The 27,963-nt window shown below is 25.8% G+C and overlaps 2 protein-coding genes across 2 annotated transcripts; both read left to right on the top strand.

Annotated features, from left to right (window-relative positions):
- Nucleotides 1–755: 755 nt before the first annotated feature.
- On the top strand, nucleotides 756–2,712 carry LOC145843054 (uncharacterized). The gene is made up of 5 exons (XM_082950520.1): nucleotides 756–790; nucleotides 1,166–1,311; nucleotides 1,523–1,653; nucleotides 1,729–1,795; nucleotides 2,350–2,712. Exons 1-5 carry the CDS (start codon nucleotides 756–758, stop codon nucleotides 2,484–2,486), a joined length of 516 nt encoding a protein of 171 aa, XP_082806646.1. The 3' UTR covers nucleotides 2,487–2,712.
- A 13,359-nt stretch (nucleotides 2,713–16,071) lies between these two features.
- LOC145843053 (glutathione hydrolase 1 proenzyme-like) lies at nucleotides 16,072–20,993 on the top strand. The gene is made up of 12 exons (XM_082950519.1): nucleotides 16,072–16,110; nucleotides 16,813–17,114; nucleotides 17,566–17,705; nucleotides 17,765–17,960; nucleotides 18,328–18,531; nucleotides 18,683–18,792; nucleotides 19,109–19,245; nucleotides 19,555–19,739; nucleotides 20,024–20,115; nucleotides 20,293–20,450; nucleotides 20,521–20,634; nucleotides 20,847–20,993. Exons 1-12 carry the CDS (start codon nucleotides 16,072–16,074, stop codon nucleotides 20,991–20,993), a joined length of 1,824 nt encoding a protein of 607 aa, XP_082806645.1.
- Nucleotides 20,994–27,963: the final 6,970 nt, after the last annotated feature.

Genomic DNA, 27,963 nt, shown 5'->3' with positions numbered 1-27,963 from the left:
AAAAGAAATAAGATTTTTTTATTCTTTTTTTATTAATTTCTTTGTAAAGTATTATTGTTTTTGAAAATTTTAATTTTTCTATTAAGGTTTTCTATAAATTGTTTTAGAATTTAAATGTTACTTTTAACAGAATAGCTTTAATCATGGTTGCCCAACTTTTAAGATTCAGTTTACAAGATATCTTGAGAAAGTTTGAAGTTTTTGAAAATTTTAGGTGACCCAGACCAGTTTATATTTTTATAAAAACTCAAGATAGTAAAGACTTCAAAAAAATTCAGTTCAGTTTCTTCTAGATTTTGAATAAGATTTAGTTGGTTTAATTTAAATGTTTTGTTATTATATAACCAGTTTAGTAGAAGAACATGAATTTTTTTGGTTTTGAAAAGTCAAAATAATTTAAAGACTTAAAAAAAATTTGAACATTTTTTTGACTCAAAGAGTGGCAACCTTGTTTGATATTTAACAATACACTAAGCTGTAGTGATTTTTGCACTTAATATATTTAAAAAAATGTATAAGAAAAGAGTTCATACCAGGTTTTTTTGTATAATTATTGACCACTTGGTTTTGATCTTGCAATGTTAAACTCAGAGAGTTTTTAAAGCTGTCATTAGGATCACTACACCATCAGGTTAAACCTTATTAATTCAAATTTATTTGGGAAAATTTTAATAAACCTCATTACATACTTTTACAAATTATTACTTCCTTTTTTTCCTTCTTATTTTTAGCATTTTATATCATGCATATCTAAAATGCAGCAGGTTTGCCACGAACTTGGGCTACTCAGGTTAACTCAGGCTAGTATGAGACTTTAAAAAACTTAGGTTGATTTAATTTAATTTAGATAGTTTTATAAGTTACAGGCTAGTTTTTTTAAGTTAAAATATTTATTAAAAAAAAATTTTTTAAGCTGTTTTACTTTTGTATTAGTGGTTTAGATATTTAAACTTTTTTTAACAGTAATGTTTACTGAGTTTGGCTATTAATTTAATTTTTTCAAGTTTTTTTTCTAAGACTGAAAACTCAGGCTAGCTTTATGCAACTCAGGCAAACTTTTTTTTTGCTTCAGAGAGCTCAACCATGATGCAGTATATAAAGCTGTTATAAAAAATATATATTGCTAAGTAAAAACGTTTTGTTATAAAGTACATATGTAAAACAGAAGAGTTTTAGTGCTGGCATTTTCTTGCTTGTTATTGTTATCTCACTTGATTGTTCTTGTACAATCTTCATCATTAAAAAGAGTCTGTTCCCAGCCATTGCTGAACTTACACATTACCAGCATTGTTTTTACCATCATTTCAACATGTAAGTTTGACTTAATGCATGCGTTAAATAAAAACATTTAAAGATGCAGAAGTTATTTACACAAAATTTAATTATTTTTATTATTACTTATTTTCATTCAGAAAAACAAATAATACTAGCTTTTTATACAGTTGATACTTATAATTTAGATTAGTTTAAAAATTGTTTAGTTAATATTAGTGTTTCAATAATTAATTAACTTTTTAAACAGTTTATGTGCTGGTGTATAGCGTTTTCGATTTTATCCCAAACCTCATAAGAAAATCATTTCACTTCTATGGGGCTATTTGTTTAATTTTTTCAATTGTATACATGGCTTTTTCTTTCAATGCTGCAGATTGCGTGAGTTTGTTGAATGCAATTTGTTTTTAATTAGTCTAGAATTCTAGAAACCTAGTAACAACTAACAATCTGCAGCAACAATCAACAAGTGAGTTGTATTATTGGTGTCTTGTCAATGGAATAATTTGCCTTATAAGCTTGGGTTAGTTTTTTTTAATTTTAAATGAACTAAAAGAGTGTTAAAATTTGTTAATTCTGTCAGTGAGTTAATTGACACTTCAACTTTTTTGGCTTATGTAATCATTCAGTCAAATATTATGTTGAAATAAAGATTATTTTCTTTTTATTCTTTTGAAAGTGTTTTATAAAAAAAAAACTACAACATTTTTTTTTCTTACTTTTGTTCAGTTATGTTTACAAAATTAAACATTAAAGTATAGTATAAAGCTGTATAAGTTGTGCTGATTATTATATTTCTTTAAAATTAATAAATTAAGCTGTTTGATGTTATGCTGTATTTTTGAATTTAAGTGTATAAGTGATTTCTACTATCTTGAAGTTTTTTTTATAAGCTGTTTATTAAGTTTGGTGTACGTATAGAAACTTTAAATTTTTAGATAGGTTTACAAAGTTAAAAAAATTATTTTAAATTTAAAATCGCAAAAGTTTATACTTACAACTTTAAAAGTTATTTTGAAATTGTCTCACACTGTTGTGTTTTATAACCTAATTGCTTTATCAAACAAGTTTTCACAGTTTACTTTGCTTGCATCGCGCCTTTCTGGGTAGCAAAGAAGCTCGGGTTCTCAAATTTCGAAATATTAGACTTGAAGGAGCGCAGTGGTGTCTGCTACGAGCCAGTATCCAACTGTGCTTGTTTGTGGCACATTTGAAACTTCAAAAGTTATTAATGTATCACTTTAACTATGTTCTAAGTTTTTGTATTGTTTATAACAACTAAAGTTTGAATTTAATTTATGCAAAATTTCAATAATGACTAACATTTTTCACCATATTTAAACAAGTTTTCTTAAAATATCTAAATAAAAAGCTTTCGCTATTTCAATTAATATTTTTTAAGAACCAAAGTAATTTATTTTATAATTTCTTCGAATTTTTCAGAACACTGATTAAAATTTATAAAACCACTATGTTAAATTTTTAGTTATAAACTTATTTAATTTAAACCTTGGTTTTCTTTAGCTGACAGATCAATTTTTTGTAGTTTTTCATTACAGAATAATGTAATTAAGAAGAAAATTTAAAAAAAACATAATTTTGGACTTAATTCTATTTTTAGCTGTCTTGATATTTATTCAAAACTTTCTCACACCAATGAAAATGTTTGTAGAGTTTATAGTATGTATTATGATAAATTTGTCTTTTATAAGTTTCAATTCCTTACTCATTTTACCACTGTGATAATTTTTTTTATTGAAAATTATTTTAGCTGCCCATTTGTGCTTTCTTGCTGTTCATTTTTGCTGTGCACTCTTTATGACGATTTTATAGACTTTAACGCTGTAATTATTATTTGAACAATAAACAAATTATAAAAAAAAACTCTAATCACAATCTTTACATTTAAAGTATTTTTAGTTTTAGTGTTTTGTACAAAATATGAAAACAAGTTGTTATAATAGTGTTTGAAAAATAAATTCATTTTAAAAATGCTGTGAACATAACAGTTATGCTCTTCTATCTGCACTTCTTCATTAAGATTTTTATTTTCTCTGATTGTTTTAGTAAAACTATATTTATATATAAATGTTTAGATCAAGGCTTTACAATTTACAAAGTTAGGTTTGTGGAATTAAAAAGTATATTCTATATTTACAACAACTAAGTTGTGAGTTTAAAATTTATTGATGTTTGTTTACTTTAAGCGGATTTCTAAAGTAGAATGCTCACTAAAATATCACTACAAACAGGGTGGCCACAAAACCTGGGGTCCTGAAAAATCTGGATTTTGATAATTTAGGTTAAAAAACCTAGAGTTTGAGAAATTTTGGAAAAAATTACTAAAATACCTGGAATTTTGAACAACTTTCACATGATAAGTAGTAAAAATTTGAACTGACACGAAAAATCAATCATTAAGATAGAAATTTTTTGTCACCGCCAATATTTTTTTATTAAAAACAAATTTAAAGTAGCTCTACAGTATCTTTTTAATGTTGTTATACTAGTTAACACAATTTTTAACCTTAACTTTAAACTAAAAACAGACCCAAAAACGAGTACTTTCAAAAACCTGGAAGAAATTCAAAAAAATTGGAAGAATTATACTAACTATTGCGTTTAAACTGCAAAAAGTATTTATACTCTACTGATAATAACAACGGAAAATAAATGTTGATGGTATTAAAAGTAAGGTACAAAATGAAAAGCTTTTTACTTAAAAAAAAAATTCTTTTCGATTTTTAAACTGCAAGCTAGATACATAACATATAATTAGAAACAATGTAAGTTACAAGAACTAGATTTAAAAAACGATTTATAACAATTATGATAAAAACAGTTAAAAATGCTTAGAAATATATACATTTTTAGTTTAAATATCTAGGCTATGAAAAAATGATAAATACTAAACAGAATTATTTGTTCAAATACCTAAAATTCCTTATAATATCAACTGTCTGAGTATGCTTTAAATACAAATGCATGTATTTATGACATAACTTCATCTGTGGCTGTTTACAACACCAGCGCACAGCGTAGTTGTTATGTAAGCGTCAACAACGCTCCCTCCTTTCTCTAGAATCCCCTTTCCCATCGTCGAACAAATTCCCGCGTCTGAAGCCACCGCCGCCTTGCTGAATATTCCACTTCGGGGAAGGCCCGTGGATGAAGATCCTCCTGTGTTGTCATTGGTCGATCCTCGCGGGGGAAGTCCGTAGTAGACGCCAAGGGTCACGGCCGCTATGATGAGAAGACCAATCAGAAGTCCGATGGAGATGAATTTACTTTTAAAGGGGATTTTTTTAATGTGTTTTTTAGGTGACCGATGTAAAAAATGTGTTTTACATTTTATTTGACGTTGTTTAAATGTATTAATTTTGACTTTTACTACAATATTGGTTGTCTACCAAAGCTTTTAAGTTTAAATTTATGACACATTGAGTTCGAATTAGAACACTTAAATACTTTTTGATCTGTTCATTTTTTTAATACAATGGTTATCTAAAATATATTATTTTTAGAAAAAATGTATATACTTTAGTTTTGAAAACACTCTTAAAAGTTGAGAAAAAAATATAAACAATATGTAAACAAACAAAATAGAAGTTAAAAACTAAAGAGAGTAGAAATGCTGTACTTTAAAAGTAGCTCTATAATATTGCATACTTTAAGTTACCTATTTAGACTGCAAAACTAAATAGCTAATGTGAAAAAATGTTACATTATAAGTATCCACCTTAATTTTAATTTAAATAATGCATAAGCAAAAAATCCATCATGCCATAATCGAATACAAACAGCCAATAGTAGTTCTCATTGTTTCAGTGCACATTTAGTACTAAAATAATATTATGTACATTTTAAGAAATTATTTTTCACTGGTATAACTGGTTTCATTGTGTTGTTTTCTTTTTTTAAATATATTACACTCGCTATCAAATATACTAACATTATTATAACAGTGATGTAAGAGTATTTATAACAAAAAATAAAAGATAGAGTTTTTATTCAAAAACTAAATACTAGTATGAGCTAAAACTTATATAAGTATCCGTTATCTCACTAAGCTAGCTGTATTGATTAAACTTTAATAATATTTTGTTTACAAACTATTAAAAGCTGCTCGAAAAAACTGAAGTATTAAGTTTAAGTTCTGCATGTTAGTTTTACCGTTCAACAAAATATTAACTACATTTCATGACATAGAGTTCTACACCTGTAGCTGTTGTGAGTAGGTAAATTGCTACAACAACAATGTTAAATTTTAAAGCTTTTAGCTGTTTTTGGTCTAACAAAACTACAGAACTGTGATAATTTACATTTTCTTCTAAATTTTGATTTTTATGCTTTATCATTAAGATCAAATCATTAAGTTTCTAAAATCTCTAAATAATTCAAATGTTTTAATTTTAGAAACAAAGTTAGAAGTATATGATTTACAGTAACTAAAAAAAAAGTTAATTTTACCCAGAAATATATTTTTAACCACTAAAATTTAAAAATGATATCCGTACAGTAAATCGAGTCTAAAAACTAGTGTATAAACGTATTAGGTATATATACAGTAATAAAGAAATAAAGGTTTTGGATAAAAAAACAGATATTTTAATAAAAAATACAAATGCATACACCTGATCTATAGGATATGTTTGTTTTGACAACAAGAAACAAATATACGCTTATATTTTACTAATAAGGGTATAAAATTAATCATAATTTAAAAAACTAGCAAAAGCTAGCCAATGTTTCACACGAAAAGTTTCTAAAATTAAAAAAAACTAAATTAGTTGAAATGTCTAAATGTTTTCAAAATAAAAAGTATTTTCTTCCTTTATGTTATACAAAAGTAAAACAAACATTTACAATATAACATATTGTAAAAGCTTTTTTGTAACCAGTCTCAAGTTGTTCTGTTCTCAAGAAAAATATTTATCTTTAAGTGTATGTTGAATCAATATTGTTGACCTTTTTTTTTTTGTTCAGAGCTGGAATAGCTTTTAAAGTGTTTGTGTTTGCTGTAAAAACTAAACTCACTACTGATCTCTTACAAAACAAACAAATACTTTTAATTACCTCAACTAAGCATCATAATAGCTCATTACTCTAAGAAAATGTGGTTAGAAATTTCAGCTAAATTGACTTGTTCTAAGCTAGATTTTGATAAATATACATAGATAGTGCGTTTGAATTTCAAATTTAATCGAATTTGTAATCTAGCTAGCTAATTGTTACATTTGCAGTAATTAAATTTTTAAGATAAAAATTGTCGTTAAATAAAATTTTTCAAGACTGAAATAAACTAACTAAAAGTGTGTAAATTTTTGAAATTATAATAAAAACTGTTTTTGTTCCATAAATTTTAGTCTTGCATTTATACAACAAATCAAACCAGTTTTAGACTTCGAGCTGCCTATTTTGTATAACCTTAGAACAGGAGTCGGCAGCCTTTTGTTACTCGCGGGCCAATTTTCTCAGAAAAAAAATGTCGAGGGCCGCAGTTATTTAAAAAATGTATAGTAATTAGGAGAAAAATGCTATTTTAAACCAAAAACATAACAAATAAGCAGTAAAATAGCACCTTTAAGTAGTATTTATTAAATTGAGAGCCTAATTGTAAGTTTCATTACAAAACCGTTAATTTTTATGTTTTAAAAAAATATTTTTTTGGCTGAAAGGTAGCTTGCGGGCCGCAGATTTAAGCTTTGAGGGCCGCATTTAGCCCGCGGACCGCAGTTTGCCGACACCTGCCTTAGAACAAAGTAAGTATGTTTTTCAAGGTTTTAATTGTAGATAGTACAAAAAATATTTATATACTTTCACATTTAGTAAGCAGTGAGTATATTTTATATAAAGGTTAGTTAAAAGCTAAAAAATGGTTGTAACAAGTATGAACTATAAGCTGAGTGGGACGAGAAGGGGTGATTTCAAGTTGCTATTCATACTTTGTTTTAGTTTTTTTGTCCAAGCTTACTAACTTTATTCTAATTCATAAAACAAAGTATAAAAATCAAAACAGTAAACTTTGCTTAAGTAAAAAATAATAAGGCATTGTAGTAGTTGTTCGTTAATAAAATTTTCCAAAGTAAGTATTTTTTGATGCTTAAAGACGGGTATTCTATTAATATTGCTAGCAATATTATTGACATATCAGCTATTTTAGGGTAAAAAAGCATTGAGAATATCGTAATTTATATAGCATAAATTAAGATTAAAGCTTTACCTATATTTTAGTTGTTGTTTTAATTTATAAGTAATGTTTATTTTTCTGCTATTAAGTCTTTAAATATTTTTTCAGTTTATGCCTGAAATTAAAATTGCTTTGTTTAAAGGTTCTTTTTTTAGAAACCGAAAAGAATAGATTAATAAAACCACGTTTAGAATAGAAGTTTAATTTCTGTATTGAAATAATCAAAAGTTTACAATGCTAGTGCTTTTTAATAGGGTTAAACATCTTTTTATTTATTTAAAAACAGTTTTACATTGAGTATGTGTTAAAAACGTGTGTATAGAGTTTAGAATAAACTCAATGTTTTAAATTATCTTACAACTTTAATACTCAGCGGTAAACATAATAGATAGACGGAAAACTTTTATTTTTTAGGTTAGAAAATGGACGATTTTGTCGAAAATCTGATTAACATATATTTTAAGAAAGTAAATTATAAATTCAAATTTTCAAAGTCTAGCGTACATACGTTTTGTGCGCTAATAAGTTTTGGTATTATCATAGAACATTACTATGTAAAAAAAATCGGTAATAGTTTTTCTACCTATTTACCTAACACTTGTAAAACTTAGGTTTTGGTTACTTATAGCTACATTCAGCTTGTGAAAAAAAAACAACTTACTATTTATTGTGTGTTAGAAAAAATTAAAAAAGACTAAAAATTTATTTAGTGTAAGTTTTAAGACAACTTATATACTACTCGTGAATTTTATTTTTAAAAGTAGTTACGCCTTGTAGATTTTATAAATTATATTTGTTCAAACTGAAACACAATAGTAAAATATAAAACTTATGTGTTTAAAAAAAAGTATTTTCAAATTTTGATGATGAAAACGGTTTTATTTAGTTTCAGTACATTACTAAAAACACCTAATTTTTCGTAGTCACAAAATTTCTGAAAAAACATAAAATGTATTACATCAATCATGAATAAGCATAATTTAAGATTTGGAAAAAATAGCACAATAAAAAGTATACAAATGATCATAAAAAAGTTAACTTCAAAGTGTTTGGGTTGAATATCTTTTTTAAAAGTTTAAAATTGTTTTCAAAGCAAATATACAAACTGGTTTCAGTAAAGTACTTAAAATTGAACACAGCTTGAATTGTACAACAAAAGTAAACATCATTTAGAGTGTATTTTAGGTTTTATTACCTATAAAACTTTTGGATGAATAAAGCTATTTAATTATATAAAGCTTATTATATGTGTATTAAGCTTTTTATTTATCTTACATGTAAACACATATTATACAACAGAAAACAAGTTTAAGTTCACACTTTTATCCAAAGTTATTAGTTAGTAGATGATGAATAGTTACAAGTGCTATAGTAGATCATCATCTTCTTAAATATAAATACACTTAGTATAGTCGCTAAATAGAAATAAAAATAACTAAAAATTAATATTACAGAAGTTAGAAAATAATGTTACTTCTTACTAGTACAATTTAGTTGTTGCAGGTTGAATTTTTTCAAGTTTAGTTTTTGATTTTAAGACAATGCAGATCGTTAATATTGATAGGTAAAGTTTTAAAAGATGGATTGTTATTTATTTTTAGTTGTTAGTACCAACTTTATTAACATAAACTGTTAGTTGAAGTTCATACTTACACCTTGAATACATATATCTTTAACTATTTTTATAGCTTAAGCAGTGTTTTAACTTTTTAGCTTAAGCTGTGTATTTAGTTGATAATAAATGTATTCTGTTTGACGACAAGGTGAGTTGTTTAAAGTTTTTGATAACCCTTATAATATAAGTTTAGTTTTGAAAATCGATTTAATGCTTTTTAGTTACTCTAGTTTATACTATTTTTTTACTGTACAAATATTCAAAAAACATTTCAGTTATCAAATATGAAGACATATCTTTTGTTTTTAAAGCAAGCATAAAAGTTTTAACTTAGCTGAAATAACTTATAGTAAGGACACCAATAACATTTTTTGAACTCAAATATTAAAAAAAAAAAAGGTGAATAAACAAAAGCATAATTTTAATAATTACAATGCAGATTTAATACAATTTACTTTAGAAAAAAATTAGTTATTTTAATACAGGCTAGAACAGGCCGTATTTTTTTTAATAGATATATATTAGCTATAAATTGGGAGTAAAATTTCTTTCAAAGTTATAAGGTACGTTCTTTTGTTTTGCTTTAAGGGACATACTTTATCGACGTTGCTATTGTAGCTATGTTTACTTTGTCTATTTTTTTTTAAAGTGATTTTCATCAAAAAGTTAAAATGTCATAGATGTAAAAAACTATAGCTTTCGAACTTTACTTCAAAAATTAGGTTTTGTTGTAATAACTCGTGTAAGCTTGTACTTATAAATTGTTTAAATATGTTTTTTTCGAGTATAAATATTCATTTCACAAAGACAAATTACTTAATGTCAAATTTAGTTTCACAAGTTTACCGAAATTTGTTAAACTTTATAGCATCACTGCTTGCTATGAATTATATAAAGTACTTCTTTGTGTAAACGGTGCTATATCTAAACTTCTTTGTTAGTTTTGTCTTAAAAACAAACGTACAAAAATTTATTATTGATATTTCTAAAGTAAGCAAAAAACAGAAAAAGTCAATAAAAAACTGATTTTAGTTAATAATAGTTTTAATTTAATTAAAGCTTATTATGTTTAACTGTGTAATAAACTTGTTATTTAAGCTAATGTATAACAAAAATATGTTGCTCCCAACAACAATTTAATTTTATGTAGGTAAATGATAGTTTTGTACGAATAGTTTATATGTGAGAAAGACAATAATGTTTTTTTCATTTCATACACAAACATACAAAAAGCTTAAAAAACTGGTTCTAAGATATAATTTTCACGGCTACTAAAATATATTTTCATTAATTTTTTTTAAGTTAGTAATTTGAGTTCTTAGATCTCTATATGCTTATTAAAAGAAAAAGATTTTAATTATTTGATTAAAGTATAGACTTTAATAATTATTCTTAAACTATATATCTAACTACAGTAGTGCAAAGAAATTAAATGGCTGTACACTAAAAGTTTAGTGAGGTGTAAAAATAGTTTTAGAATAAGTAGAAATTACATCTTAGTTTACTTATTAGAATACATAGTTTTTTTTTTAATTTAAAAATATCATAATATAACTTAGCCAGCATTCTTTGAGCTTTTTTTTAAAGTCGGCGAATATTGTATGAAAAAATTTCAACAGTTTACTGAGCATGAAATTTTGAGTTACAGGAAAACGTTTTTTACTCAGTGTTCAAAACTCTTTATTTCTATAATTTTAACAGCCCTGGTGTGCACGGTGCACACCTGTGAAAATAACTAAATTATACACAATAAAACCAGAATAGTTTTTATGTCTAAAACAGCTTTACATGTCTTTTGTGTATAGTTGTAAAAGTTTATTTTATTTTTTGTTGCAAAAGCTAAGAACTGGATTTTTTTTTAGGCAAAAGCTTGGATTTAGTTATATAATTTTTTTTAATAGTCTGAGTACTTTTGCAACTTAAAAAACAGTGTTTTTACTTTATATAAAGTCTTCTTTAGTTAAACTTTATGATTTTTATTTGTTATCAATTTTTTATTTTTTAATTGTTGCTTTTATCTGTAAGTATTAACAGCCATAAACCAACAACATATATAAAGTATTTAGCCCAGCAAATGATTCCATATTTATTTTGGTCTTGTTTGTAAAAAAATATGCAACTCAAAATTTAATAATATTTTATAAGGGAATAATCTTTTGTTTTTTTTTTTAATTATTTAGTGGTCTTTAAAGAAATATAACTAAGTAAAAACTTGGATAATGTTAAAATTTAATATTACAATGCAAGGAACTATTAAAGTGTGCTGACCCTGAAAAAAATAAATTTAGATTATTAATGGATATTTTTTGAACTCTTCTTTTTTATAATATTAGATTTGATTGTTCCTTATATTTTGACCAGTTTCCAAAACTTTGAATGTTTAATTTATAAATGTTAGCAAACTTGTATTAAAAGTTAAAACTACAAGTTAATTTCTTAGTGTAAACTTTATATAGAAAGTAGAACAAGAGTTGAACACTTTTAAAACATTATAAGGTTATAATAAACTCAAAGTTTATGCTGTCCTTTTGGAAAAGAAATTCCAGCACTGGTTGCATGAGATTTTTTATTGTTATTGTTGGAATAAGTAAACTTTTTAGTAGTAAATTTTGAATAATGTAAGCTTGGTTATATTAGAGCAGATATTCGCACGCTCTTTAGCTTGATTTTTCTTTTTTATAAGTTTTATATTTTAAACTATACATTAAACTTACCATGTAGTTTAAAATATTTGATCGTGACATTTCTGTAGTGAACACACTTATTTTTGCTTTTTTAAATTATATGCCTTAAACAAAAGCATTCTAACACAAATAATTATTTTCTAAACTTTACCCTCAAAAGCACACCTTTGTTTGCTCTTTCAATATATTAGCCATTACCTTATGCGTTCTAACACAATCAATTGTTTATAAAACCAGGTCAAACTTTGCAGAAATGTTGTTAAACACACAGACTTGTGTACATATTTTTTGTTGTTCTAACTAATATATTATGAATTTTATGAAAACTTGACCTTATAAAAACACCTTTATTTGTCAAGTGAAAAAATGACTGTATATTATAATAATTTTTTTTAAACTAAACACAGGGTTTCCACAAACTTATACTAGTTATAATTATTTTAAAATCTCAGGTTTGGCTAGTTTGAAATTTTTTAAAGTTTTTAATAAATTCTGGCTGAAAAAAGTTTTCTGTAAGGTTTAAGCTAACTTGAATAATATTTCCTAAACTTTAGACGAGTTTGATATTTTTGAAAAAAAGTAGTTCTGTTTGCAGTTTTTATTTCTTTGCAAAGCTCAGACTATTTTGAATATTGTTTCTAAATCTCAGGCTAGTTTAAAGACATTGAGTATTTTTTAGTTGCGTTTACTTTCTAAGTAATGTACCCTTTTGTTGTTATTACGCTGTTTTAAGCTGTTCAAACTTAATGTACAGTAGTATGTTGTAAAGATTTTCAACTACTTCTTTCAACTACTTTGTAAAGGCTATATTAGGCTAAATTGTTGTAATTAGAACTAGTTTTTAGTTACTGATGCGTTTTGTGCCTCAAAAACCACTTACTTGACATTATATGATGAAAATAATTTTTAAAATAACGGGAAACTGAAGTAATTTTTTTTAACTTAAAAACTTCAAAACACAATAATTTCCTTGTTCTTTAATTTTAAAGTATATTTTTTACAGAATTTAATAGCTAAATGATAAATCTAAAATAAAAAAATTTTTTTTTTGAGTTTTAGGTTATTGGGTTGGTGCAAGAGCCCATAGAAAAAGTGGGACATTTTGGCTTTTTTTGTTCCTCTGAACATATTTCAAAAAATACATACAGTTTTTAACTTTTTTTTTAATGTTCTTCAGTAAATTAGCTTAATTCCATAGTCTCTTTGGTTTTTATATAAACTCAATATTTTTTGAGTTATAGGCCTTTTTTTTAGTTTTGGTCTAGTAAGAAAAATTTTAAGGAAGTATTAATTCACTAAGTAAAAAAAATATTTTTTTAATCATTTCAAAATAAAATAAAATACTTATTTTGATTTTTTTTTGAAAAAATATGTTGCGAGAACTAAAAAACCATTAAATGGTCTTATAAGTGTTAGCAGTATTATTTTTTTAACAAACTTTATAAAAACTTTGTTGTCATCTATAACTCTTTTATTATTTCTAACACAAGATATTCTAAAAGTCCAATAGGAACCCTAACAATAGCTCCATTTTTTACACTACAGTATTTTGTGTTGAATTGATTTATCAAAATTTATTTACTTAATTTAATATTTTTAAATGTTGTTGGAAGTAGAATAGTTATAAGCTTTTCTATTAAATATAGTTTTTTAGTAATAGGATGAAAAACTTAGATTTAAGTATACAAGTTTGGAATTTAAATGCTACTAAAAAGTATTTGAAGTAATTTAAAGCCAATTATAATAACTAAAAAACTTAACTACCGTGTAATTATTGTATCAAAAAGAACTGTGAAATAGGTTGTGTTGTTCTTTAAACAATTAAATTAGAGTTTTCAGCAAAGTTTTATACACAATCAGGGTTATTCAGAATATTTTGAACATAATAAAAGGTTTTATGAAAGTTATTTCACAAAACTCAGGCTAGATTATATGTGTTTTCTAAACCTCATGCTAGTTATTTTAGATAAAGTTTTTTATTCTTAAAATTTGTACTTTTTTGTTAATAGTTTGGAATTTTTAGTTATTTAAGGTTGATTAGAAATTTAAAGTTGATTCGTATAATTTTTTGATCATTATACTTTGTTTTTCCCAATAAGCTCATGCTGACCTTTTTATTTGATGTTATGAAAAAATATCTTTGTAATGTGTATTTCATTTAATTTTAAATATTAGTTTTCTTAGTCATTTACTAGTTATTGTTTTAGGTAACGTTTGTAATTGTTATTATATGAATAACTGTAGTTGTTATTTTTGAAAATTCTTAATATTTTTGAGTAAATTTGTTAATGAATTGTAATGTTAATCTGTTAGGTTGATAAATTTTTTGTACTTGTTTTATATAAAGCTAGTATTTATACTGTTAAAGTTTTAAAATTTAAATAATTTTTACATAATTAAGATACAATAAAGCAGGTTTTTAAAGTTTAAATTTTAAAGCCAAAGTTGAACATTTTTATTTAATTTTTTTTTTCAATTATGTACACAAAAACTAAAACACATAATTAGGTACAACTTCAATCTTTTAATTCTGAAAATTACATCAAAAATAAATAATGTTGTTATTAGGATCATTTTACATTAAAAACAAATTAGATTTTTTACAAAAGAATTAAAATGCTAATACAGTAATGAAAATTTTCTAAAGTAATTACCTGAAGTTGTTGCTTGTTTTTGATAAATTATTTTAGAAGAAAGTCTTAATGGTTTTAGAAATATTTTAGAATGTTATCATAATAATTTTTTTGCACTCTTTAAGTTGTTCAGAATACACAGACCAGTAAATCTCAAAAGTTTAAACTGGTAATAATAATAGTTAACAGCTTTTCGTAAACATATTTGAAAAATATTTTTATACAAGTTATGATTCTTAAAATGCGAAATAAAACCAGTTGAAGGTTTTCGGCGAATCTAAGAATGCAGTAAAAGTAAAAAAAGTTTGTCAAACATTTACACAGTTAAATAAAGCTTTTTATGTTAAAAACTAATCGAGATTCTATTTATATAAAAAGGTAAAATATCAACAAGTAGAAAAGCAAAACAAAAATACTCAAACGTGAAGAAATTTTGTGTTATATACATAAAGTCTTGTGATATACTAAGTTTAGTTTTTTTTTTAAATTATTTATATAAATCAAGGCTTAAGCTTTTTTTCATCTCATACTTTTGCAGGATTAAAAGATAAATGCAATTTCACTCTAAATATTAGTGTTACGTTTATAAACATAAAATTTATACAACTCATAAAAAATTGAGTTATTTCTAATGCTTTTAATATTTGTTGAGTCTTGTTTTGCAAATTTTTAATAATATTTAGACCCTATATTCTGGAAAAAATACAGAAAAATGAATTTATAGTGTTTTAAAACTGTTATAAATGATAAAGATAATTTGAAAATGTTGAAAACTTTAATTTTCAAATAAATTTTTCTGATAATTTATAACAAAACCTGTTAAAATTAACTAGAAAAAAATAATGAGTTTCAACTTAAATAACTAATGTGCAGTGCAACAATAAATAACTTATTCGGATCTAAGCTGTGTTTAATTTCAGCTGTGTTAAAGGGCAGACAACTTACGATTTGTTGGGCGCATACGGCCTTTAAACAAAAAAGCTTGGCTCGCGATTTAGTTTTTAATTTGAAACGTGTTGTGCTAATTTAACAAAATTAAGATTTTGAACGGCAAATATTTTAAAATGTACTTTTAAGTTTATTCTAAATTAGTTTTACTGTAAGATTGTTTTTGAAAAATGTTTTAAGACTTTTACATTACATGTACAGTTTTACGAAACTGTTCGGCTGTCGTAAGAGCTTTTGTGTTAAATCTGGCCCGCCGACTACTATAAATCGAGCTTTTGTGTTAAAAATACTTGTATTTATTTGCTTATCAAGCTTAGTTAGTTTTCTAACAGCAGTTTAGTTGTAAGATTTTTTATAAATTCGCTAGGTTTGATTATGAAAACACCAACTTTTTATTGAAATACAAAGCATAAATTTTAAGTTTATAATACTTCGAGTAAGTAAAACTGTTTTTTTTTTCATTAGTAATAACTTGAAAAAAACCTATGAAAATATAACACTTTTTTATACTTACTAAAAAATAATGTCGGTTGGGTAATAAAAAAAAAGCTAATTTTTGTTTCATAGATGTTTAAAAAAAATTGATAAATTGAAGCTCTTTAAGTGAAATTCTATAAAATTAAAATTTAACTTAAGTTAACTTTTTACTAAATAGAATACTTAGAAGTTAATTTTAATAGAACCTATAAAAAGGTTACTAATTTTGCAGCATACGTTATATTAGAAAATATGAAAGAATTCACAGAACTTGAAGCAAATAAATCGATGGTTAGTTGAAAAAATATCTTTAGTAACAGTAAAAAACTATAAATACCTTTGTCTCTTTCTTAAAACTTTTCAATCCCTTATCAAAGGGATGTTACTTATAAAATAAACTTCTGTTTTTACTTCTGGGTTAATCTAGAAAGGCTAGTAAAAAAAAAATCAAATTGATTTGTATTTTATGATTTAAAATGCTTTAAAGAAATACATTACCTCACTCCTTATTTTTTTTCATTATATAAAAAAAAAAGCTTAAATACTTTTTAGTTATTGACTCGTTGCTTAAAGCTAACTTCAAAATGATAAACCACAAACTAATTTGACCCTTTAAGACGAAAACTGTAGGTAAGTTTTAAGAAATATTATTTGCTTTTTAATCTTTAAAACCTAAATATTCTTACGTTTGTTTTGATGCAGTATTTTTTCTTGGGGGTTCATGAATTATAACAGTAATTAACGTGAATAGTATTTAAATATAATTAATTAGAATAAGAAGTTTTATAGTTGACGATTCCGTTAGGGAGGAACATTGTTTTATTATAAACTCAAAAATCATTAAACTTGTTTTTTTCCTCGGTAAAAAAACCTTATTTGAGAACTTTAAGTTTTTTACGTAGTGCTGAAAGTATATAACAATGTTTTGTACTTAAATAAAATATTTTATTGAAACAACTGAATTATTAAACTTTGTACACCCAAAAAACACAGAAAAAGAAATCTTCTTCCAAATGTAAATTCATTTCCATCGGACTTCTTATTGGTCTTCTCATCGGAGCGGCAGTGACTCTTGGCGTCTACTACGGACTTCCCCCGCGAGGCTCGACCAATGAAAACACAGGAGGATCTTCATCCACGGGCCTTCCCCGGAGTGGAATTTTCAGCAAGGCAGTGGTGGCTGCAGACGCGGGAATTTGTTCGACGATGGGAAAGGGGATTCTAGAGAAAGGAGGGAGCGTTGTTGACGCTTACATAACAACTTCGCTGTGCGCTGGTGTTGTAAACAGTCACAGGTGAAATTTTTAATTTATAAGAAGTTTCAAGTTAAAAGTAATTCAGTAGTTAAAAATAAAAAAAAAACTTTGACTTGTTGGAAGTGTTATAAATTTAGACCAAACTTTAGTTTAGGAAATGGTTTTTGGTATATTTAAGCTTAGTAGTTTTAACTATGTTGAGTACTTAAAGTGAGTATAATAAAAAATCATCAAAATTTATACGAGAAAACTACTTTTTATATAAACTTTAAAATAGTAAAATTAAAGATAAAATTCATATCTATGTTCTATTTTTCTTTGTTTTTTGAAAACAAAACCTTGTTTATGATCGCCTTATTTATCATGGCAATTTTGCTTAATTCAGCTCTAAACAAGCACTTATGTATTTTTTAGAATAGCATAATGTTTTGTGTCAATTATATTTTAAATTACGTTTTGCTAAAATGTTCAACTTTTTTTTTGTTTTTAGCTGCGGAATCGGCGGTGGTCATTTTGCGGTTCATTTTGACGCGAAAACAGAAAAAGCCACTTTCATCAACGGTAGAGAAACGGCGCCAAAATCAGCTAACGAAACGATGTTTGTCAACACAACCATTGATTCAGAACTCGGTTAGTATTTAATTTACGAAAATGTATTGTTATTTTATAACCGTTTGATGGCGTTTTAGGTGGTCATGCTGTCGCAGTTCCAGGTGAAATTGACGCGATGTGGCAAAGTCATCAGCTGTTTGGCAAATTGGAGTGGGCCAAATTGTTCGAACCCGTCATTAAAATTTGTGAAGAGGGATACAACATTACCAAGGCGAATGCTGCAGCTATTGACGAACAACAGAAATATGTGACGGACCCAACGTTCAATTTGTGGTCAGTGTTCTTTTCTTGTTTTCCGCATGCACGCTTACCTTAAACAACAACTAGAAAAGCAATTCAAACGTTTGCTTCTATAAATTAAAAGCGTAGAAATATTTACTAACTCTTCACTTTATATTTATTGACTACATAGTTTATTTAGTTGTTAACTAGTTTTGTTTGCATTACTCTACTTTAGTTTTAAGTTTAAAACTTAAATATATTTATCTCTAGAAACTGATATAGACATTTTTTAAGATAGTATCTTTTTTTTTTTACAAGTTTTTGTTATTTAGTGACCTTTAAGTTTTTAAAACTAAAAAAAACCAACAAAACTTTGAAAAACAACAAACACTTTACTACATTACATCGTTTATCAAAGGCAAGTGTTCACGAATGACGATGGAAGTTTGAAGAAGGAAGGTGAAATAATCAGAAGGCCGCAGCTGGCATCCACGTTCAGAAAGATAGCAGCTGAAGGTGCTGACACTTTTTACAACGGATCCCTCGCCAAAGACATCATTGCAGACCTGGAAGAAGCATACCTCGGAACTTCAATCACTGCTGAGGATCTCAGAGAATACAGGTGAACAAAATTGGAAAAAAAAATTGAATAAACTTTTAAAAAATAAGTTAATTTTAGTTTTAAAAAATAATCGAATGTTATTAAAGTGTATGTTGACTTTTATAACATTTCAAAATGTTATCTTATGAATTTATAAACTTGCTGTTTGTAGAACGGAAATAGAGGAAGCCGTATCATCTGATGTTGGAAATTTGACGCTTTATTCAGCTGGATTACCGGGAAGCGGCCCAGTAATTTGCCTCATGCTGAATATTCTTGATGGTTTGTGGCACCACTTTAGATAAATACAATTACTTATTTAGATTGCTCAGTTAAAAGCTATATAAACTTTTTTTTTAATGCTTGTCAATGTCCTGGACAATGACGTTAGACTGTATTTAAGTGGTTTACGACAGGTTCCTTCGTACACAAAGTTTTAAAAATAAATATTTTGAGCGAGTTTTTCTGTCGCTTAATTAACAATATTGTATGTTTTAGATTAGCTCAAGTTTTTAACAACTACAGTGTTTATTTATATTTCGTAAAAAAATGACTTTTTTAAACGCCTATTATAAGGTTTAATTTGAATTTATTCTAGAATACAACATGAGTCCGGAAGATGTGATAGGAGACAAGAAGGAACTAACTTATCACAGGATAGTTGAAGCTTTCAGATTTGCTTACGCTAAAAGATCAGCTCTTGGAGATGACAGAAACAACCAGACTATTAAAGAGGTAAATAAACTGCATTTTACCAGCTAGTTGTTATCAGCTAGTTTTCATTGAATGTTTCAGTTATTCCAAATTATTATTTTGTCTTACTGGTAGAGAATCTTAAAAAAAAAATTACAAATTCTTTAACTTTAATTTCAAGGTTATTCAATTGATAACTTGGAAATAAATGATTACTTTGGTATCTTTGATCCGAAGAGCGTAATAAAAAAAAACGTTTAGTAATTCTCGCTTTTTAAGCTTTATATCTATAAATAAAAGTTAATGAACTCCCAAATTATTTTTGTAAAATTAAAATCATTAAAAAAATAGCTTGCAAAAAATATGACGATGGACTGGTATGCCGACGACATTCGCACGAAAATAACAAACGAGTCGCACAAAGTCCCGTATTACGAACCGGAGTTTGATGTGCCAGAAAGCTACGGAACTTCTCACTTGAGCATTGTAGATGAAGATGGGAATGCAGTTGCAGCTACAACTACTATTAACACTTAGTACGTTGCTACTTAATATATAGAAAGTTTTATCTAAACTTCAAGTAAATTCTTCTCGCAGTTACTGCATTATATTAGCGGTTTAATCTACTATTACCACTTAGTACGTTGTCTGGTTTTGTAAAATATTTGTTTAAAAGACAGAAAGCTTTTTCTTGCATTAAGTTTCAGCAATTATATTTCCAAACAAACTTTTTTTATGAACTAATTTTTATAATTTTGTTTAAGTTTACATAGAACTCTTTCAATGTATAGACAACAGAGAACATATTTACGTTTTTTAGCTTTGGAAGCAAAGTGCGTGGTACAAGAACTGGAATAATTTTTAACAACGAAATGGACGATTTCTCAACACCTGGTGTCAATAACTATTATGGTAAGATTTGTTTTCAAACTAAACTTGTTTTTTTTTATGTTTTAAAGTTATAAAGCTCATAAAAAATCATTAACACCCGGATAAAAACTAAAGAAAATAAAAATGTTTTTGTAGTTAATTTTGTTTTAGCAAGTTATTGATTAATTTTTTTTCAACTTTTTTGTCCCCATTTAACAGGAGTGCCACCTTCTCCTTCAAACTTCATCAAACCCGGCAGCAGGCCTCAATCGAGCATGGCTCCCTCCATCGTAGTGGAACATTTGAACGGAAAACAAGTAGTCAAGATGGTTGCTGGCGCATCCGGAGGAACTAGAATAACCACCGGTACCGCACAGGTTCGTTATAGTTTGTAAACAGAACAGTAATTTGTATGTCAAGAACTTAACGCGAACTAACAATTCTCAGGTGCTGATGAACGCTCTGTGGTTCGGAATGAACACTGATGACGCAGTTCAAGCGAAAAGGCTCCACGATCAGCTGATGCCTGATTACGTTCAATACGAAGATGGATTTGATCAGGTCAGTTGTTGAATGCGTAGTATTCGTGTTGAAAAATTTAAGCTGTTTTAAAACTTGGTATTGGCTATTGCAAGCAGCCGAAATTTAGAAATTGGCCTTTTAAAAGTTTAAATGCAGTCTAAACGATAAAGCTTAGTCCTTACACTTTAGTAGTTTCAAAGTTGTAAACAAAATAACAAAACCAGCGTTAAACAGTTAGTTTTACAACACAGGAAGTCTTGGAAGGTTTAAGAAACAGGAATCACATTGTGGAGCCATCATCCAGTAAATCTGTGGTGCAAGCCATCAGAAGAACTTCAGAGGGAAAACTAGACGCTGCATGCGATATCAGAAAAGGGGGATACCCTGACGGTTTCTAAAATCATTAGAATAAATTAGTTCCGAAAATAGTTACCAAAACGTTTTTTGTGCGTACACTTTACCTTTCTTATTAAACACTGTTTGTACATTAAAAATAAATTTCTAGGAAAAACATATTATGGTTTAATGACGTACTTAAGTTTTTTGGCTATAAATTTTTAACTTAACTAAAAATAACGATATCGTTTTATTTTACAAAGTTTCTTAAAAATAACTAAGATACGAAAGATTTAAAGTTTCTATTAGTTTTTCAAATATTTTTGGTTATCATTAATTTTCTTATTGTTTTAAATGCCTTCAGCCATAAAAGTATTAATTTAGCTACTTGTATAAACACTTATATAGTGTATAAAGTTTTGTTTTAATGTTAGCTTTGCACATTCAGCTGTTTGGCTTTAATAATGATAGACTAAAATACAGCTTTTTAAACACTTTTACTTTGTTATTTCTCATAACTACGTTATCAAATTATATTTATTTAAAAAATTAAGTTTAAGAAAAATAAAACTCGAATAAGCTTAGAATAAAAGACTAAAAACTCATTTTAAGCGTATGGCTTTGGCCATAAGCGATATGAGTTTTGATAACGTTCTTTTTATCTCAGATTTTTTTTTAATGACTTTAGCTAAAACTAAAAGAAACTCTTATATAAAGCTTAAAAAATAAGAACAAGACTTTATATTAATAGTAAAAATGATAATAGACATTTATACACGATTAAGACTTTATTACAACAAAATACGTTGCAGTGAAACTGTATTAAAATTATTAAAAAGATTTGTGGAATTAAATAGACCTTATCCATTTGGTTAATGAATTTTTATAGACTTTTATCACTTTTATAAAACAGTTTAAAACAAAGTGTATATGTCAAGTAGGGGTGGGCAACGTACAGCCCGCGCGCGGGATCCGGCTTGTTTGGTGATTATTCGGATCGCGACTTGTTTTAAGATTTTAAATAAAAGAACAAAAAATCTATTTTTATGAAAACATACAATTGTGATAATAACTGTAACTTGGAATGCACTGCAGTTTCATATTCATTATGTTATAGCTCGGTAATAAGGCAATTTGCAAACTCTTTTCAATTCGTGTTATTTACAAAAGAATTCTAAATTCGGTTGGACATTCTTAGTCAGTCAAAACATTGTGTTGAGTTATACAAGCATTTTAAAAGTTTTATGTTTACAGTAGAAACATTAGCAGTTATTTTAAAAAGTACAAAAAGAGTATTAGTTTGTAAAAAAAGAGAGCTTATTTTGAATTTGCGAAATGTTTTGCTAAATAAAAAATATTATAATAGTAAATTTGAAAACTGACAATACAAACTATTGAAGTAAAAATTTGAATTCTAAAAGGCCTTTTTAAATTAAATGAAGACTATAAATTACAGAAAAAACTCTAATACAAAAGCTAAATACATGAACTTAAAAATGAAACTTTAAAGTTAAACATACTGTTTAATATTGAATTTTACTATAGAAACTAAAAAATAACCTACTAAAATTATAATAAAAAATGACTTGATAAATGTTTGTAAATTTTTTTTTTAAATACGAATTCTATTTAATCTGTAAAACACAACAATCAATTTACTTACTAGCATAATATAAACTAAAACTAAAACCTGGTAATTTAACACAAATTTGCGGAAGTTATATTGAATGTTTTTAGATACCTTACCTGAGTAGAAATATAATTTACGTTCTGATCATGTTTTAAGGTTTTTACAAACTAGTAACTACAATTGTTTCTAATGTTAATTTCAATTTTTACACAAGTTTAGTTAAAAACATTAAAAAAATCACCTAAATTTTAAATTCCACAGATAGCTACTTAAGTTTTTTTTTATTTAGCCTACTTGAATTAAAACTTTTTTAAAAATTTTGTTTAAGTGTCTTAGTTTTAATGTTTAAAGCCAAAATTATTGCTTAAAGTATTTCTACTAAAAAGTGATTCAGATTCGGAACGTACTAACTAAAGTTCAGGTTTTAAATTTTATTCTGTCCAATGCAGTTCACATGACGTTATATTTTGTGAGCTTTTTTCTTTTATTTAACAAAATATTTACTTTAAAAGGTACTGATCCTTAACTTGCTTATTTTTTATAAATGCGATTTTAATAAAATGATAAATTTTGAACTATCTCACAAAATCCTAAAATGTTTAATTTAAAAATTTAAAACAAGGTAAAAGAGTATCATAAAACACAACAGAAGTATATTCGAGTGTTTCTTTATACGCAAATATCTGTTTATAAAAAAAATTGTTAATACGTAAGTAAAATCCAGTTCACCTAATTGTCTCTCTTAACATAACATTTCTACTTGCGAATATATTTAAAGTCTTTAATAAAAAATAACATGTTATAATGTTTAAATACAAAGTAAAACTAATTTTATGTATAATATATTTCCCTGTATTAAATTTAGGTTTTGTTATATTTATTAGATGTGTTATGTTAAAGGGCTATGAAACTCAAAGCATTACTAAAAACAAAAATTGAACTTAAGCTAGTAATTGTAGAAAAAGAAGTTTTTGTGCTTAAACACCTTAATTTTTATTTTTAAACTTGGATTACAGCATCGAAAATATTTAAGTGTTTTAAAATGGTACGAATCTTTTTTGATCAGTACTATTAAACAGTATAAAGAAAAATTAGTTTAAGTTACCATATGTGGTACTAAAGCTGATAGACTGATTTTCTATTTTAATTACCTTATTTATTTGAATTTCAACCGATGTAAAAACAAAATGATTGAAAAAATTAATTATCTTCGTAAAAACTAATTGATAATAGAGTGATAATGAAAATAAACCTTTTTTATATTGTTCAGACGCACAGCATTTTGTTTTTTATCACTATTCTCATAAAATTCAGCTTAATAAAGTAAGTATCTTAAATCTACTTAAAGTAGAGAAATACATTTAAAATAACACGTAAGTCTGATTAACTTTCGATTTATAGTATATTTTATTAATGGGACGCGTTTTTACTAAACTTATTATACTTAAAATTAAAATAAAGTATGTATTTTGATAAAAGAACTGCTTATGTAAATTCTAAATGAGATGATTCGTAAAATTTGATTTTCAAAGTTTTGTTTGGTAAATCTTAATTACCTTAATAACTTTTATTTAACAAGTTATAAAATTTAATTATATTCTTGCAAACAAGTCACTTAGTTAAATAGAAAATGTTATATGAAAAAAAAAAATCTGAAGTTGTTGAAGACATTTACTTACAACTTTTGATATTTGTATGTTAATTAAATTTATAAAAATAAAGTAACAAATAAATACCAATGTCTTAAAAGTATTAAAAATTATCTCTTAAAACTACTAACTATTCTTTTATTGCTGAGTTGAAAGTTGTTTGGAATATTACTAGCAGTCTTAAGACTTAACTTTTAGTATTTATTACACACTAATAGTTATTTATATGTTAAATAAATTATCTGACAACATAAGATTGCTATCTTTAAATTTAATTAAACTAACTAATTTTAAACATAGTTTTACTTTAGAAATACACTGTATACTGTTTTTTGTGACATAAAGCACAAGTATAGACTTATACACTACTATAACACATAAAGACGTATTACAAACAACTTATAACAAACGTATTTTATAAAAATAAAAACCAATAAATTAAGATTACAGAATGTTTTGACAAAATAATTTAAACTTTCATACCAAATTAGTTTATACCCTCTACCCTTACCGTTATACAAATTAATCGAAAAATAAACTTTTAATTGAAACCAGAGGAGGTTGGCATGCTAACTTCCAAGGGTTTGTTTAGAAGGGTAGGGGGTCAATGGAAGACACTCTGGATTTGGACTGACCCGTGACATAGTTTAAATTTACTTTAACAAAAACTATTTAACAATATAAAATACAAAGCAGTTGGGATAAATTTATATACTTAAAACTTAATAGTAAACCAATTTGTAACAAACTATAAAAAACTTAAAATGAATAAAGTAGTTAAAATTAGACAAAAATTACAATAAAAAACTCAGGTATGAAAAAATCAATAAAATTTTATAAACTGTTATAAAATTTTATACAATGTTAACAAAATTCAAGAAAATACTTAAATTTGTCTAAAAACAATTTAAGTATCTTGCTTATAAAAAAAGTCAATAAAATTAGTCACTTGCACACAGGATAAGGTGGATCTACTGGAAGACAATAAACTTCACTCCAATTCTTTCCTCAGAACTCAGACTACTATCTCTAACAATGCCCCAAGCTCACAATAGTCATTTCTTTGAATGATGACTGTTGTTATAGCAACAATTTCAAACTTCTTGTACTATAACTTGTCAACATCTCATTTATTGTTGTTTTTAGCTTTCCCAACAACAAAGTGTTTCCAATTAAAAATAGAAAATTGTAATTAAATAACGTATCGTTATATAATAACCAAAAATTAAAAAAAAATCATGAAAAAAGTTTTTTTATGCTGACTTTGCAAATATTAGGAAAAACACCTCAACGTTTCAACACTTGCAAGTTGGGAAGCTTTGCAAGTAATGACAAGGTGAACAAAAGAGACTGTCACTAATTAGTTGCGTTCTTTTTGAGTCTAAATTCTTATGAAGTTAATGAAGTTATAACATTTTTGCTTATAGAGTTTTTCATCAACATCGGTGCGCACTTTCGCTTGCGCACCGAATCAGAATATTGGGTAACTTCACTTTCACTAACTTGTCACTAATGACTAATTGGTATTCAAAATTTCGTTTAACTTTTCGAATACTTGATAAACATAGTTGAAAAAAAACAAATTAAGCAGAAAAAATAAACAATAAAAGATAAAGATATTACAATCTTTTTTTTTTTAGTTCTTTTCTTTTTTTTTGAGTGGCACGTATGCGCCAGTGTCCCTCCCCACGCTACGCCCCTGCTGTATACTAATGTTTTCCCTATCGACAAAGTATTTGCACCTCAAAAAAAAAATCCTTGAAATAACTTATTAATCAAAGCTTTACATGCAAATTATTACAGTATTTTACGTGAAAATGACTACAAAGATACTGATCACTCACAGGTTATTTTCTAAGTAGAAGAACAAGGTTTATATATTATTCTCGGTCCAGAACACAGTCAATTTTTTTCCTTGCACCAATAGTTACAAAAATAAAATAAAAGATGATTTAAAAATCTACAAGTTTATTTCATACTTTAGTTCAAACCGATTTCGGACAACAGTCCTTCTTCAGTGAACTTTAAACAAGGAGAAGTTAAACACATTCATGTAACTAAGTAAGTAAAATAGAAAAAAAATTATTATGACGTAGTAGTTCAAAACTGTGTATAAAACCAAATTTTTAAAAGCTAGACAATTTTTTACACATTATAATGATATTTTTGTATGTAAAAGTAAATCCAAATGAAATTAATATAAAAACAAACACTTTACGGATATCAACTTTAAATTAAAAACTATTTTATTAAGGAACTGTTAGATGTAAGTTATTGTTTTATAAATAATTACTGCTATCGGCGAAATAAAAATATACTTTCTTAAACAATACTTAAAGTAATTACAAAAACCTATATTAATAAGAAACTGTATCTTACAAACTTCTTATCTTAAAGAAATAGTATAATCGATGAATAAAAATAACTATTTTGAAATAAAACGTAAATAGAACAATAATACAAAAAATAAATTAAGAATTAAATTAAATTGTTTTAACAGTAAACTATTTTTCCTAAAATATTGTTTTCAAAGTAAGAACTTTATCAAAAAAACAAACGATTAAAATTATTATTTTATTTTGATCTATTTTTGTTTCAGAATAGTTTTTAATCGTTTGTTTATTTGATAAAATGTTTACTTTAAAAGCAATATTTTAGGAAACATAATTTGCTGTTAAAATAATTTAATTTAATTCTTTATTTAATTTTTGTATTATTGTTTTACTTACGTTTTGTTTCAAAGTAGTTATTTTTATTCATCGATTATACTATTTCTTTATGATAAGAAGTTTGTAAGGTACAGTTACTTATTAATATAAGTTTTTGTAATTACTTTAAGTATTGTTTAGGAAATGTTTTTATTTTTATTTCGTCGATAGCAGTAATTATTTATAAAACAATAACTTACATCAAACAGTTCCTTAATAAAATAGTTTTTAATTTAAAGCTTATATCGGTAAATCGTTTGTTTTTATAAAAATTTTATTTGAATTTACTTTTACATAGAAAAATATCATTATAATGTGTAAAAAATTGTCTAGCTTTTAAAATTTTGGTTTTATACACAGTTTTGAAGTACTACGTCATAATATATTTTTTCAATTTTAATTACTTAGTTACATGAATGTGTTTTACTTCTGATTTTTAAGTACACTGAAGAAGGACTATTGTCCGAAATCGATTTGAACTAAAGTATGCAATAAACTTGTAGTTTTTTAAATCATCGTTTATTTATTTTTTTGTAACTAAGTAGAAGAAATTATTCTATAACTAATATTTGAAAAAGAGCAAAATCTTTTTAATGACGTAACATTAGAAAGGTATACGTTTTTATTTATCTTTATATTAGTCGTATCGTATTGTAAGTATGAAATTACCTAAAAATCATGTAAGTATAAATTAATTGATATGTACTGAAAATCATAATCTTAATTATCTTTTTATAACAAACTGTCCGGATTTTCGTAATATATCTTAGCAAGCCGCAACATTTTCGTTATTGAGTACTATAAGAAAAAGCTTTAAACTTTTTGAGTGAACAAAAATAAAACAAAACAATTAGTCATATATATTAGCAAGAAAGCTTACTAAAACAATAACCACCACATGTATAAAATAGATATATACTTTTTGTTGTTTTTCAAATGACAATTAAAGTTTACTAAAATGAAAGTTCTTCAACTGCAAAAATAAAAACACCTTTACAAATATTTTTCGTAGGTTTATATCTTTACATAAGCTTATATTTATATA

Source organism: Thalia democratica, chromosome 8 (assembly GCF_965202585.1).
Source record: "Thalia democratica chromosome 8, ktThaDemo2.hap1.1, whole genome shotgun sequence".
Taxonomy (NCBI): Eukaryota; Metazoa; Chordata; class Thaliacea; order Salpida; family Salpidae; genus Thalia; species Thalia democratica.
Note: the sequence above shows the minus strand (reverse complement) of the source record. Positions and strands in the feature narration are given on the sequence as shown.

Bases quoted from the DNA above. Each gene is read 5' to 3' on its own strand.
- LOC145843054 (XM_082950520.1), top strand. From the start codon at position 756: ATGCAGCAGGTTTGCCACGAACTTGGGCTACTCAG. The intron at 791-1,165 runs GTTAACTCAGGC...TATGTAAAACAG, and splicing joins CACGAACTTGGGCTACTCAG to AAGAGTTTTAGTGCTGGCAT. The intron at 1,654-1,728 runs GTGAGTTTGTTG...AACAATCTGCAG, and splicing joins CTTTCAATGCTGCAGATTGC to CAACAATCAACAAGTGAGTT.
- LOC145843053 (XM_082950519.1), top strand. From the start codon at position 16,072: ATGAAAGAATTCACAGAACTTGAAGCAAATAAATCGATG. The intron at 16,111-16,812 runs GTTAGTTGAAAA...CAAAAAACACAG, and splicing joins TTGAAGCAAATAAATCGATG to AAAAAGAAATCTTCTTCCAA. The intron at 17,961-18,327 runs GTCAGTGTTCTT...CGTTTATCAAAG, and splicing joins GACCCAACGTTCAATTTGTG to GCAAGTGTTCACGAATGACG.